Source organism: Onychostoma macrolepis, chromosome 22 (genome assembly GCF_012432095.1).
Source record: "Onychostoma macrolepis isolate SWU-2019 chromosome 22, ASM1243209v1, whole genome shotgun sequence".
Lineage (NCBI taxonomy): Eukaryota > Metazoa > Chordata > Actinopteri > Cypriniformes > Cyprinidae > Onychostoma > Onychostoma macrolepis.
This window is the reverse complement of record NC_081176.1, coordinates 14,959,739-14,975,140: the sequence shown is the minus strand read 5'-3', so window position 1 is coordinate 14,975,140 and position 15,402 is coordinate 14,959,739. Positions and strand designations below refer to the sequence as shown.

General features: G+C 33.5%; 2 protein-coding genes across 3 annotated transcripts in view; one reads left to right on the top strand and one right to left on the bottom strand.

Moving 5' to 3' along the window:
- Window positions 1–12,634, top strand: part of gnav1 (guanine nucleotide binding protein (G protein) alpha v1) — a 34,115-nt gene extending 21,481 nt beyond the window's left edge. For both annotated transcript variants that reach the window (XM_058760734.1, XM_058760733.1), the window contains exons 6-9: window positions 3,572–3,701; window positions 5,805–5,876; window positions 7,496–7,583; window positions 11,632–12,634. In XM_058760734.1, coding sequence (XP_058616717.1) covers window positions 3,572–3,701; window positions 5,805–5,876; window positions 7,496–7,583; window positions 11,632–11,822 — 481 coding nt within the window. In that variant the 3' untranslated portion in view covers window positions 11,823–12,634. The remainder of the gene's footprint in view (window positions 1–3,571; window positions 3,702–5,804; window positions 5,877–7,495; window positions 7,584–11,631) is intronic.
- Window positions 12,635–12,761: 127 nt separating this feature from the next.
- npb (neuropeptide B) lies at window positions 12,762–14,818 on the bottom strand. Its single transcript, XM_058760735.1, has 2 exons — window positions 14,511–14,818; window positions 12,762–13,790 (listed from the first exon to the last, which is right to left on the bottom strand). The coding sequence occupies exons 1-2, from the start codon at window positions 14,778–14,780 to the stop codon at window positions 13,662–13,664; spliced, it is 399 nt and encodes a 132-aa protein (XP_058616718.1). The 5' UTR covers window positions 14,781–14,818; the 3' UTR covers window positions 12,762–13,661.
- Between the last annotated feature and the right edge of the window lie 584 nt (window positions 14,819–15,402).

Sequence of the window (15,402 nt, the reverse complement as noted above, 5' to 3'; positions counted from 1 at the left end):
AATCCTCAAGATCTTTATCATATCACTGGATTCACACCTCACGTTTGATATAAACACCCATAGCTGCATTTCAGTTTCTTTGCCTTATACTCAAATGCATCGAAAGTTTATTTATTTTTGCATTTATTTGTGTATTTATTTAATTATTTATGCATTTGTTTATGCATATTTATTTTATGCATTGTTATGCATTTATGGGTTTATTAATGCTTTTATTTATTCTTTTTTATTTTTATTTTATTGCTGCATTCATTTTATTTACTTTATTTATCTAATAAGTAATAATAATAATAATAATAGTAATTTGCAGTATTCATTTTTACCCCTAATTTTACTATTTCCAAATAAATTGCATTTAACTTATCAACTGTAAACGAGTAATGTTTATTGAATGATTTAGTTTTTTTTTATGCATTTTATTGCATTTGTATGCGTATATTTATGTATTTATGCACTTATGACTTTTTGTGCATGCTTCATTCATTTTTATTTTGTATTTTTTATTGCTAAATTTGCATTCATTTCATTTGCTACTTATGGACATAAACAATGTTTCTGTCTTTTTAGATATGTAAATTTATTGCCATAGTAATTTTTATTATTATTCATTTTTTATAACTGTTTTGCACATTTTCAATCTTGATGGTTTATTCATGTGGCCAAATTTTGCAAAGAACTTGCGTTTAGCTTGTCAATTTTAAAAGAGTAATTTATTACATTAAAAAATATTTTCTTCCAGTGATTATTATTTGCAATAATTATTGCATAGCTAATTTTTAATTGGACATAATTAAGGTATAGGTTTGTTGGTCATGAAGTGATGTGACTGTTTTTGTCACACAAGTCTATTGAAATCTTCCAACCAGTCACAAAAGACGAAATCTAAATATCAGGTGGCTCTGGGTCACCCTTGACCTCTGAGCCATAATTAGCAGTGTAATGATCAGTGAAGTGACTTGCGTTTTTTTGATCAGTGTGTTTAACACTGCACGATTCTCATCTTGTCTGCTGTGATTATGTGGCCACATCAGATCATCCCATAATTAAACAAAGCCATTATTAAACCTTTGTGCTGTTGGAAAAGACGTGACAGAAAAGAAAGAGCACGAAAATACACTGTTTTTTTTTTTTTCTTGTTTAAATTTCCTGTTGCAGCTGAATAGCCAATAAATTAGAATATAGAAACATTTTTATATTCAGATTTACAACTATTTATTCATTACATAACTGTTTATATATATATATATTTCAGTTCACTAATTTAAGTAAAATTCATTGTTGCATTTATAGATTTGGATGACTTTTAAATCATTTAACAATTGTAGTTGGTGTATATTCAGGAGTTATAAATATTCAAATGAATGAATATATTTCTTGATTTTAAACAATTATAAAACATTTATATAGGAATCTAAACATATAAGTAAATTCTAAATATGTATAGTTTTAAATTTGAATATATACAGTGCCTTGCGGAAGTATTCATACCCCATCTTTTTTTTTCACGTTTTATGTTGCTGCCTTATGTTAAACTGCTTTAAATTACTTTTTTCCACATCAATCTGCACTCCATACACCATAATGGCAAAGCAAAAAACATGTTTTTAACATCTTTGCAAATTTATTGAAAGTAAAAAGCTTAAATGATTCCATTGCATAAGTATTCATACCCTTATCTGGGACAGTTGAAATTTAGCTCAGGAGCATTCATATTGCCTGTTTATGTTTCTACACTTCAAGTGAAGTTAACCTGTGGCAAATTCAGTTGAATGGGTATGATTTGGAAAGGCACATGTCTTAATAAAAGGTCTAACAGTTGATAATGCATATCAGAGCAAAAACCAAGCACTGAGGTCAAAAGAACTGCCTGTAGAGCTCAGAAACAGGTTTGCGTCAAGCCACAGATCTGAGGAAAAGTTCTGAAAAAATTCTGCTTCATTGAAGTTTCACAGAAGCATGCGGTCTCTGTTACTCTTAATGGAAGAAGTGTAAAACAACCAGGACTCTTCCCAGAGCTGGCCAAGCTGAGCAACTGATGGAGAAGGGCTTTGGTTAGTGTGGTGACCAAGAACCTGATGGTCACTCTAGTTGATCTCCACAATCATATGTGCAGATGAGAGAAACCTACAGAAGGACTAACATCACTGCAACACTCCACCGAACTGGGCTTTATGGCGGTGTGGCCAAACTCAATCCTCTCCTCAGTGAAGACACATGAAAACACACTTGGAATTTGCAGAAAAGCACCTAAAGATCCTCAGATGGTGAGAAACAAGATATTTCTGGAGAAACCTGAAAATGTGCATCTGCACCCATCCAACCTGACAGAGCTTGAGAGGTGAAGAGGTGAGGAGAAGAATGGCAGATAATTGCCAAATGATGATGAGCAAAGCTTGTCGCATCAAACAAAAAAAAGACTTGAGGCTGTAAAGGCGCTTCATATAGTTAAGGGTATGAATACTTATGCAATGTACTTATTTCAGCTTTTTATTTTTAATAAATTCATGAAGTTGTGACAATTCTGTTTTTGCTTTTGTCAATATGGTGTATGGAGCGTAGATTGCTGTGGGAATTTTTTTTTTAATAGCAGTTTAACATGGCAGCAACATAAAACATGGAAAAAAATGAAGGGGTTTGAATACTTTCTCAAAGGCACTGTAAATACTGAATAAATAGTAATAATAATATAAATTTGAAAATAGATATTTAAATTATAATTAGGTATGCTTTGTATTTTTAAATAAAATGGTCACATTTTTCTCTGTTAAACATGATATTTTTATCTGCAGTTTGTTGTATACGAAAACTAATGTAGCAGTTAATATCGTAGTGTCAGCATCAGCTATGTTAATGATTCAATTCATTTGTCTGATTTTATGGGGAAACCCTCATGTATTAGTGTCCCATAAAGCACATATAGATTTCTTTTTCCATCATGTTTGAAGTGAGAGTATTGATGGTTTTCATTTCAGACGTGTGGGGGAATATTTCCCACAAATATAGTGAAGAGATGGCACAGGATGAAGTGGAAGATGGAAAATAAATGTGTGGGAGAGAACGAGAGAGACTTTGACTGTTTGTTCATGTCCTTCTCTGTTTAGGAGACAAGAAACACTCTTTGAGAAGAAACACACTCCATTTTCCCGCTCTTTTTAGTTGTGTTTCAAAAACAGACGTGAAGAGGCGAAACCTGTAATGAAACGTCATGTTTTGAAATTTTATTTTGTTTTGACGCCTCTTGCTAACTACTAGCTAACATGCTAACTCTTTTAGTGTCGTGATCTAAAACGCAATGAGAGGGAATTTGGCGGAGATTGTTAATTTGAGAGGCTTGTTTGATGACAATAAGAGCCCATTGGTCTGGTTTTCACATGTACGGATGTGTGTCGCTTGTTAGCACCATATTAGCATAACAAATGTGCCGCTGTCTGTAGAAGTCATGTTCAAAATCCATTGTACTTTTGTAACTTGATGTACTCAAGGTTAATTGGTTTTGTGTTGAGATGTGTTTTGGGGTCATATTGAGGTGTTTCTTTTCCATTTAGGACATTTTGTCTCTTTCTCTCCGCAGAATGTATGACGTTGGAGGCCAGAGGACAGAGAGGAGGAAGTGGATCAGCTGTTTTGAGGATGTGAGGGCCGTGCTGTTCGTCGTGTCTCTGAGTGGATACGACATGACGCTAGTAGAAGATCCATCTATGGTGAGAAAACACTTGTACTTGTGCGTTCATCTACTACTTTGAGCAGAAGTTCAGTTAATGGTGCTGAACAAACAAGTAAAGGCACTAAGAAGTTAAGATAACTAAAATGTCATTAAAAGTGAGGAATTTTTGGATGTTAAAAGATGCCAGTATTAAAAAAATAAATTATGTACCATACAAAATTGGTACCGTAAGAATAGTTTAACCAACAAAAATGTATCTGTTTTTTATTTATTTATTTATTTATTTTGTAAACGGTTATTTATCTATTTTTAACTAGCAACATGTAAAGCATCATTATAAATATATTACATTTACAAATATGCTTTTTGAAGATATTTCATTGTATTATTTTTCATAATTCAGTTAATGTAACTTAAATGTAAAATTTTAAATTTAGTAACGCAAAAATAAGCATCAGTTTATTAGTTAAAGTATTTGTTTAAAGTGCTAATGTAATATTATAAATATACATTAAATGTATATTAAAAATTGGAAACAAAATAAGTCGTCATTAATGCTTACAATACAATTTTATTTGAATATTTGACTTTTCATTTTCTAATTATAAAACTTAAATTTAGTAACACCAAAAATAAGTGTCATAATACCACATTTTCCAGAATATAAGTCACTTTTTAATGAAGTTACATTAATTAACGTTAATATGTGTGCCTAACAAGAAAGCCGTTGGCGTTTATAAATGTTGTTTAAAATGTATGTTTATTTAATACTTTTTCATTCTTGTTCTGTCCTATTCCGTACCGATTTTTAAGTATTTGTTGTTGAGTAAGGGGAACTTTTCATTATATCGGAATTTTACATTTATTTCTGAATGTAATAATAAAATTTGTGTGTGTACACCAATGCAACTTTCCTCTCTCAACAATGCAGTTTTGCCCCAGTGTGACTTTATTTTGGAGAAATGTTAATGTTGAAAATAACATTTAGTTTTAACATTTCACAGTGTTTAATGTATTATTATAAAAATAAAATTTTGTATCAAAAACAAAATCATTCTACTTAATATATATCCGAATGTTATTTTTTATTTTTTAATTGCTTTGGCGCAATTTTCACAAGCAATTGGTAAATTTTCAAAACTCTTAGTACTAATATCCCAACAGATCATTTCAGCATATTTTCAATTGTGTTCACAATCACAAAATATCCTTTTCGCTAAACAAAATAAGTGTTTCATCTATATAAATGTTTCATTCACAGTAACTGCCTTTCATAAAGCTATCAAACTTTTCATTAGACAAATGTATTAAACTGAATGAGAAGTCATGCTATTATTTAATCTAACTCATCTTAATGTTTAATCAGTGAATCATTTGGTGCATCTATAGATATAGATTCAATAGATATTTAGTTTCTATAGAACGTGATTTCAAATTAGGGATAACCAAATGCACTGAATTATTTTTACACTAAAAGTGATTTATCTAAAATGATAACCACTATTTTGTAAGTGTGTGTGTGGTTCAGGTAATCCCTATTTTATGGGGACAGAATGATATGGCAATATCTGAAATAGTTGTCCTTTTTTGGGTCCAATGAGAGAAAAAATTAAATTCTAACATGACAATTATGTTTTCTAACATGACAATTATTGGCTTTATTACTGTAATTATTTCAGCAACAGAGGTGATTTGAAACATGAATCTTGCATTGTTTGCTCTTGAATGAACTGATTGTTAAAAGTACTAAATTGAAAGAAGATCATACTGTTGTGTTTTGGTGATTAATTCAAATGTTCTCAATGCATATCACAATGATCTTGTGTTTTAAAACAATGATTATATGGAATGGAAAAAATGCGCAACTACAATGAAATCATGAGATCAGGTTTTGAAAGAATGACTAGTGGTGTTACAAGTGTGATCAGTTTAAAGTTTTCTTCTAAGAGATATGAAAATGTACACCTTACTTGTGAAAATGGTACCAAACCAATAAAAAAAAAACTGTAATGCAACACACAGATTGTTCACATGCACTGACCTCAGCTTTTCCGACTCCTTACTTGTATGACAACCCAAGAGCATCATGGGATCTCGTGGGAATGATGGCTCTTGTTTTTCATTTTGTGCTCTTGTTTAGAATCGACTGCAGGAGAGTCTCAAGCTGTTCTCGTCAATCTGCAATAACGTCTTCTTCAGAAGTACTTCTATGGTAAGAAATGGCTCAATTAACAGAGAGAGCTCATCCAATCTCATCGTCCCATTAGCTCGAGAGGAGGTCAGTGTCGTCAATCAAGAGACGACGCAAAACAGGCAACATATGTGACCAAAAAAAACAGTTCATTTCAGCACACAAGCAAAAGTGCCTTGTAACAAATTTTTATTTTATTTAATAGTTTGCATTTACTGAAAACTGTTAAAATATATAATATAATTAAAAAATAATATAAAAATAGTTTTCAGCCAGTTCTACAACATTTTCAAATGTTATCAGGTGTTTATTATTTTCTGCTTATGTCGACAGGCCTTTTAGCTCCGTTACTAAAGTTTGCGATGATTTTAGTGCTTTAACGTTCCAGTTTTTACATTTCAGATTTCATTTTCAACTTTCACATATGTCTTTGTGAAAAATAAAAAAATAAACCGTAATCTTTCGTGATGATAATCTGCCTCTAAAATGACTTTCTCTCATTTTTAGCCCCTCCCCTCCATCCTCTCATATAAATATAGGCTAGTTGTCGCTAGTTTCGCTCTAAAATACGCTGTTGCCGAAGTCTTTTTACATTGACGTTAACTTTACGTCACCGGTTTGACCAGTGTCATCTCATTATAAACTCAGTTTTACGATTCATGATTTTGCGATCACCTAATAAAAGAGTTTGTCGCTTGTTTAAACGGCACTCTTTGTGGTTTCATTCATCTGAACTTCTTCACGGATTACCGTAGCTTGCTTTGGTAACCTCACCTCCAGACTTACCATCTTCCCTCGTAATTACAGCCCACGTCGTCAGTTAGCCCAGACTTTGTTATAATTGCCCATGTCGTTTGGTAATTAAACTAGCAGGCATAATTTAGGTCGTCCCCGTGGGTGACGGTGGTCTGCTTGTTGTCTGTCTATTTATCGTACGCCCTCTGTAAACCTCTTTCCATGTAATGAGGTGCGCTAACTGCCCTTGTTAGGACTCATTTTATAGCTCCGTTAGTCATACTGTGTTGTTTTGAAACGTGGAGCAAAATCATCACTAGACTAAGTCGTTAATTAAGCCATTATACTGAGCCAAACTCTTTTTCTGTCATCTTTTGTGGACACTGAGGAATATAAAAGGAAAAGTGCACCTGAGTTCACCCAAAAATGAACATTGGCTGAATATTTACTCACCCTCAGGCCATCCAAGATATAGATGAGTTTGTTTCTTCATCAGATTTGGAGAAATGTTACTTGTCACTTGATCACCAATGTTTCCTCTGCAGTGAATGGGTGCCGTCAGAATGAGAGTTTGGATTCTCGTTCTGACGGCACCCATTCACTGCAGAGGATTCATAGGTGAGCAAGTGATCTATTTCTCCAAATTTGTTCTGATGAAGAAAAAAACTCCTCTACATCTGGACTGACCTGAGGATAAGTGCATTTTTGGTTGAACTATTCCTTTTAAAATCTGTTTGTCAAGTCGGTCATTATAACCACATAAAACATTCACTTTGAAGAATTTCTATAGCTGTTGTATTGGACTAATCAGTTCCTGTCCTAAATGATTGATTTTACAGAGCGACTGATTGATGGGTTTTGTCCGTCTCAATACAGCGTGACGTGTGTCTCTTTTTGTTTTGCAGATATTATTCATGAACAAGATTGATCTTTTCCAAGAGAAGATTCTCCACTCCGGGCGTCATCTGCGGCATTACCTTCCGCAGTTCAGAGGTGAGAGACGGATCTGTGATTACACATGAATCATGTTTACTTTCTCTGCAGGCTCTTGAAAGAGAGTGTATTATTTTCTTCAGCTACTTGCAAAGTTTTATGTTTGCTCATGTCCTTTATTAAAGCACAGTTTGCAAGCATTTCTTCTACTGCTCCTAAATATATTCATTCTTTCTTTGTGTTGTTCACTTTGATTTAGTCGTTTGCTTCATTCATTTGCTTTTTTCTTTTGTTCTTTCATTTCATTTTTTCTCATTCCTTTAGACATCCATTCATTTTAAACATTTGTTTGGTTCATTATTTCATTGCCATTTTAGTTCTATTTCTGTTCTTTGTTCTTTTTTTCATTCGTTTGTTCTTTTGCTTTTATTTGTTTTTCTTCTTTCTTCCATTCCTTTGTTCTTTTGTTTATTGATTTAGTTTAATTTTCTTTTCTTTTTCCAATTTATTCTTTCATTATTTTTGTTCATTCTTTTTAGTCATTTGTTTCTTCCAATTTTCTGTTCTTTTTTGTTAGTTGTCTTTTCTTAGTTCTGTCCTTCGTTTGCTTGTTCGTTTTTTCATTCTTTTTTGTTTATTTGTTTGTTTTATTCTCTTTCATTGGTCATCTCTCTGTTCTTGTTTGTTGGTTTCAGTTGTTTTCTCCATTTTATTCGTTTGTTTGTTCATTTGCTTGCATTTGTTCTTTCTTTTATTCCTTTGTTCTAGTGATGTTTTTGTTTCATTCTTGAACTTTTTTTTTTTTTTTCCCAGTTTGTTCGTTCTTATTCTTTTTTTTGTTTGTTTTTGTTCTGTCCTTTATTCATTTAGTTTTTCTCTTTCTTCTTTCATTCATTTGTTTTTGTTGTTCTTTGTTTGTTCTATCATTTGCTCATCTTTTGTTAGTTTTTTTCACTTTTTCATTTGTCATTTAATTTTTTCATCTATTATATTTTGTTTGTTCATTTACTTTTTCCAGCTTATTCATGTTTGTTTGTTTTTTCTTTTAGTCACTTGTTTGATTTCCTTCTGTTAGTTCTCCTTTTCTTTTTCATTTATTAGTCAATTTTATTTATTTGCTTTTGTTCATTTATTTGTTATTGTTCATTTGCTTTTTTCATTTTCTGTTCTCTTCTCTCCTGTTTGTTTTATTAATTTACAGTCATGGCCAAAAATATCGGCACCCTTGGTAAATATGATCAAAGAAAGCTGTAAAAATTAATCTGCATTGTTAATCCTTTTGATCTTTTATTAAAAAATTCACAAAAATCTAACCTTTTATTGGATAATAAGAATTTAAAATGGGGGGAAATATCATTATGAAATAAATGTTTTTCTCTAATACACATTGGCCACAATTAATGGCATCCTTTTATTCAATACTTTTTGAAACCTCCATTTGCCAGTTTAACAGCTCTAAATGTTCTCCTATAATGCCTGATGAGGTTAGAGACACCTGACAAGAGATCAGAGACCATTCCTTCATCCAGAATCACTCCAGACCCTTTAGATTCCCAGCTCCATGTTGTTGGTGCTTCTTCTCTTCTCTTCAGTTCACTTCACTCATTTTCTACAGGGTTCAGGTCAGAGGACTGGAATGGCCAGCAGAAGCTTGGTTTTGTGCTCAGTGACCCATTTTTGTGTTGTTTTTGAGGTTTGTTTTTGGATTATTGTGCGGTTGGAAGATCCAAACATGGCCCATTATAAGATTTCTAACAGAGTCAGTCACTTATTGATTTTTTATCTGTTGGTATTTGATAGAATCCATGATGCCATGTGTCTAAACAAGATGTCCAGGACCTCCAGCAGAAATATAGGCCCACAACATCAAAAATACAGCAGTATATTTCATTGTACCCATCTTGAGTGTTTGCTGCACCATAGTTCATCTTACCATAGAAGCCAGTCATATTTGAAGTTTCAGTCGTGTCTGATAACTGAATATGCTGGAGTTTGTTTTTGGATGAGCGAGGAGAACTTTTCTTGAAACCCTCCCAAACAACATGTGGTGATGTAGGTGCTGTTTGACAATATATTTTTTTTTAAGGTTTCTGACCCCGAGACTCAACTATTTTCTGCAATTCTCCAGCTGTGGTCCTTGGAGAGTCTTTAGCGACTCAAACTCTCCTTCTCACCGTGCATTAGGACGATATAGACACATGTCCTCTTCCAGGCAGTTTCCTAACATTTTATGTTGATTGGAAATTCTTAATTATTGATGGTGGAAATGGGAATTTTCACTTTTCTTAAAGCCACTTCACTAATTTGTGAAGCTCAATTATCTTTTGCTGCACATCAGAAATATATCCTTTGGTTTTTCTCATTGTGATGGATGATTAAGGGAATTTGGGCTTTGTTTTCCCTCCTATTGATATTTCTGTGTAACAGGAAGCCATGGCTGGATAATTTCGTGTTCATAATCACCCTGGAGTGCTCAAAATTGTGAATATGAATGGGAATATACTTCAGAGATATTTTACTCATAAGAATTTCTAGGGGTGTCCAATGTGTATTTGAGAATTTTTTAATTCATAATGATATTTCCCCCCATTTTGAATTCTTATTATCCAATGAAAGGTTGGATTTTTGTGAATATTTTTAAAATAAAAGATCAAAAGGATTAACAATGCAGATTAATTTTCACAGCCTCCTTTGATCATATTTACCAAGGGTGCCGATATTTTTGGTCATGACTGTATATGCCATTTCATTATTTTGGTTGTTTGTAGTTATAGTCTTTTAGTTTCTTTCTTTCTTTCTTTCTTTCTTTCTTTCTTTCTTTCTTTCTTTCTTTCTTTCAGACATCCTGTAGCACTGTCCTTCCATTAAGACCGAATCCACCGTGTCGGCTTGAGTTTGTAGTTTGGCCGTTTAATCAGCTGGAATGTATCCCGTAGTTTTTACCTCAGGGAGAAAAGGTCAAGACAGACTAGGCTGGAAATTTCTCGCATGATATAGTCTTCTCTCCCCTCCTCCCACTCCATCCCTGACACTTGTATATGACAAAGTTAATCCTCCTTCAGATAGAAGATTTATAATAAAACCTTTTCACAGCTACATTTCACCTGTTAATTCAGACTGACCCAGAAATGCATGCATCATGCAAATGTCAATTTAGCATTGGAGGTTTAGAGATTGATCCCATTCATCAATCTTGCCGTTTGGAGCAGATCTCGTCAGATATTCATAGACTCTCACTTCATTTTTTTTCGTTCTCCTTCTTTTTTTTTTTTTTTTTTTATTTTTTTTTTTTTTTTTTTTTTTATGGGGAACACCTCAATTACTTTCACTTCGCCTGTCTTCTCTCGGATGTACAGGGTTTCCTGGTAATGCATAGTTCATCATTGATAAATTCATACGTTTTTGAAGCAATCTCCGTTTGTTTTTCAAACCAGTGGTTATTGAACTGAATTCATACTGATATGTTTTGAAACCGCTGATTTATAGCTTAAATATTCTTAGAGAAAATACTTTTGCACCCATGCAAAGGAAAATATTGATATTTCACCTTCTCTGAAGTATATATAATGCATTAATTGTAATGCATTCATAGTGTCTTATGAAACAACCTATAATAATTTTTTTCATACAAACGCATATTTTTACATAAATCTTTTATATATCCAAATAGTAATATAATTCATATAAATAATACTTTTATTCAGCATGAACACATTAAAGTGACTGTAAAAGAAATGTTACAAAAGATTCATATTTCAAATGAATGCTGTTCTTTTGAAGTTTTCATTCACCAAAGAATGCTGAGCAAAAATGTATTGCAGTTTTCACAAAATATTAAGCAGCAGAAACTGTTTTTAACACTGAAAATAATAAGAAATGTTTCTTGAGCAGCAAATCAGCATGTTAAAATGATTTCTGAAGGATCACATGACACTGAAGACTGATGTAATGAGGCTGAAAATTCAGCATTGCATCTCAGAAATAAATAAGTTTTAAAATATATTCAAAATAGAAAAGTTATTTTCAATTGTAATAATATTTAACTATTTTTACAGTATCAAATAAAGACGCTTCTTTCACAAACATCTCCCTGTGTTTTTGTTCACAGGAGCTGATTGTGACGTGGATGCTGCCGCCCGGTTCATCGCCTCAATGTTTGTGTCTCTCAACACGACACCCAGCAAACTCATCTACCACCACTTCACCACAGCGACCGACACCTCCAACGTACAAGTAGTTTTCCAGGTCGTCATGGACACCATCATCAAGGAGAACCTGGAGGCCGTGTCTCTGCTCTGAGAAGCATTCCTCCTTTAAAAACTCAATAAAGACTCACTGATGAGCCCTTCACAATGCTGATGGTATTTATTGAATATGATGCTCTGATATTAATCAGAATGCACACTTTTCATGAAGCAATAACCGAATAAATGCCAGTTTACTTTCTTCTTGCTTAAACACAAACTAAAAAAAAAAAGTTGAATGACAAAATATCTAATAAAAATGCAATAATCAAGATGCTGTGGAAGTGTATAATATGAATTTAAAGAGTAAATTATGCTGTCCTTTAAGTGGTCGAGTTGCTCATCCAAGCATCCCATAATTTTCCACCCGACATCCCCACTTCCTGTGTGTACGTTACCATGGTTAATCATCACTTATAAAATAACCTTTTCCCCTTGTGTAAATCTTTGTCCAACTCATTGCATTCAGAGATTGAACACCGTGTCATGGTCCAGTGTGTTGTTTTTGAGTTTTTTTGTGTTATGAATCATCTTTTGACGTATTTGTGATCCAGCACTTTTATAGTTGTTGAGTCTTGGTGATTCAATCTGAAATGGTTTTATTGTACCGAGGTGAGCCAAACGCACATACACACATCTATATGAAGCATAATCATACCTGTAGCAAATGTTTTTGTATATACATTTGAAATAATGATGCTTTACCCATTTATTCATTGAGATTTGGTTGATATAAAATGTATTTTTGCTATTTAAATGCTGTATGTTGTGCCACTTTGCAAGGTAAATTCAAGTTACTCTTTTCTAAATGCAAAAAAAGCCACTGTGAATAGAAACATCATTAAAAACTAACATTAATGTTCTTGATATTTAGTTTTGTGCTGATTTCTCACACGATGAATGGTATGAAACAAATCACGCCAGCCCAAATGCACAACACAAGCGTACACAGAACGAACGGTATATCTTTCAAGTTTAATAAAATAAAGAAAACATCTTTGAAAGTTTTTGCTCATAACAGTGAACTCTTTTTATGAACATTTAATACATCTGGAAGTTGGTACAGGAGACGGGTGGGCACAGAGGAGAACAAATCGAACAGAAAATACCTCTCTGTTTTGTTTCTGTGGATTTCCTATTTTTCCATTTACAAATTTAAAGCAGCAAACTTCACATTGTGTGAACCAGGGGGTGCTCAGAACTGCTCTCCAAGATCTATTTTCCTCCAAAATAAAGCTGAAACTAAGTGTGTTCACACTGGGAGTGACTTGAATTCGGTTTGACTTCGCTTTGCTATATACTAAACTAAAATCAATCTCTTTACTGTACATTTTATGTCTTGATGACCAAATTTCATTTTAAGAAGAATAAGGGGTTTTTGTGTATCACAAAACCGTGTCCAACTTATTTTTAACTTATGTAAGAGCTGCCATTATGTAATTTGAATGTGCAAGACTTCCGATTATTTTTAGCGGCTCTTTATGCTGCTTGATATTGCAAACTTGCATATATTCTCATATTATTTTAATGCTGTGTTGTAATTATGAACATACTGGTTTGTAGAACAAATTGTTTTACTGTTTACTTGATTATTATTATTCCCGTTCCCGCCTTTTTTCTTACAGCGAATGAATCGAATCTCTCTCACATTCACAGAACTTTCGCTGCTTCGAAATAAGGTGGATAGATTTAAAATATCACTCATAATGAAAATGATTATTATTGGTACATAACTAAACTTTGCAGGAAAGTATATCTTCAGGAGCAGCGCTGAACATCCCTGGTGTAAATCAAGTAAACATTCAATGTCAACAGCGCGCCTCACTGCCTTGGCTGTAAATACTCCTGAAATGGAAGAGACTTTGGGTCGGGGAGGGAGAGAGACGGGTTCCGCTCAGGAGGTGAAGCAGTCCAGCGAATCGAGCGAGAGAAACACTTCTGCTTTGCACCGAAACGTGCTCGAACCGTCCTGAACCAGCTCGCAGCTCTGTAGGTTTGGAGAAATGTCCTTTACGCAGATGGCCTGAGGGGAAAAACGGCACAGTAAACGTTAATTTAAGTTATGGTTCTGATGACTGAATTCAAGTATAGGCTACTTACGTCGTTCTTAATTTTTATTTCCCAAAAAGAAAATCAGACATCAAAGATGTCTGCATTAAATCTGACTGAAATAAAATAAATAAGAAATTGAATGTAAAACACTTGAATATGAGTTTCTGTGCTTGAATTCGTCCTGTTTTTCTATTCACACACACACACACACACACACACACATATATATATATATATATATATATATATGCTGAAAGCAACCAAATTATAGCTACTTTTATATGGTTGTAATGTTTAAACAACCTTTTCATTTGTTAGACGATTTTACAATCTGGAAACATGAAAGGAATGTTTTTAAAAACATTTTTTCTTGCTTTTGTAGGCCTATTGTTAATATACATTCAAATATATATAGAACATTTGATAATTAATATTCATATGTTCTGAATATATATTCATATTTGAATACACATCAAGTATGATTTGTATTGCATTGTAAATTTATCTTTAGTAATAATTTGTTAAAAAAAAATTATTTTGAATACTGAATAACTTTTGCTCAGTTAAGCATTATATAATGTTTATGAATAAAATAAAAATTTAGAATTTTATAAAATATTTTGAATTTAAGTAAAATAACATTTAAATAAAGTGTATATATAGCCTATGCTTCAAATATAATAGAATTTACCATGTTTTTAAGAACTGGAGTTTGTCTGCTGCTGAAGTCGGGCATCGCGCTGTTGGAGACGTCGGGGGTCTCGCTGCTGTCCAGCGCTGATTCTGTCTCAGATCTGCGCACATACGGCGACCTCCGGATCCCGGACAGCAAACCCGAGGCTCTCCCGACGGAATAGTAGCTCGGCCCGGTGGACTGCTTGTACCAGGCGTCTGTAGGATGGCTGGAGATGAGGATGGAAACAGCCACGAACACCAACACGGATCTGACGGATCTCTCCATTGCGCACTGGACCCAAACGCGTTTGTTGTGATCTATGATGCCTCGTAGCTTTTGGATTGATGTTCTCCACACATCTGGAGTTTATATATACCCCTCGGAGTCGTGATCTCGTTCGTCATTCCCCACTAGATGATTCATATTTCCGGCCAATAGGATTGATTTGCGCGTCTTTGCGCATTTGGAGACGGCTGGGGAGCTTTTAACGTCAGGTGGATGTGATGTGTGTCAGGTTAATATTGTTTCTCTGTCACCGAACCTGTCTATATTGATCAATAAACATCTTTCTGGCGTCACAGCGCAAATTAGAAAAGAGAAAATCCCGTGCGTAAAGACGCACATACGCCTGAACCAAAGTATAAGAGTATCCAAGTATTTTAAAATAATTGCTATAGGAAACCTAAGTGCGTAGTACCTTAAAATTAAGTCTCATTAATAAGTGATTTAAAATATTGACTTATTGACTTCACTGTAATTACACATTTGGATAAAGGTAACACAGTTTAACCAGGTTGACAGATTTCTAAATCATGTAAATGAGAGAGCACTTCCAATATTTTAATTCAAACAGCCATAACAAACTTGAGTTTATAAGAAAAACAATAAAATGCAAAAATATTTTGAA

Bases quoted from the DNA above. Each gene is read 5' to 3' on its own strand.
- npb (XM_058760735.1), bottom strand. From the start codon at position 14,780: ATGGAGAGATCCGTCAGATCCGTGTTGGTGTTCGTGGCTGTTTCCATC. The intron at 13,791-14,510 runs GTAAATTCTATT...TTTTCCCCTCAG, and splicing joins CTCCAGTTCTTAAAAACATG to GCCATCTGCGTAAAGGACAT.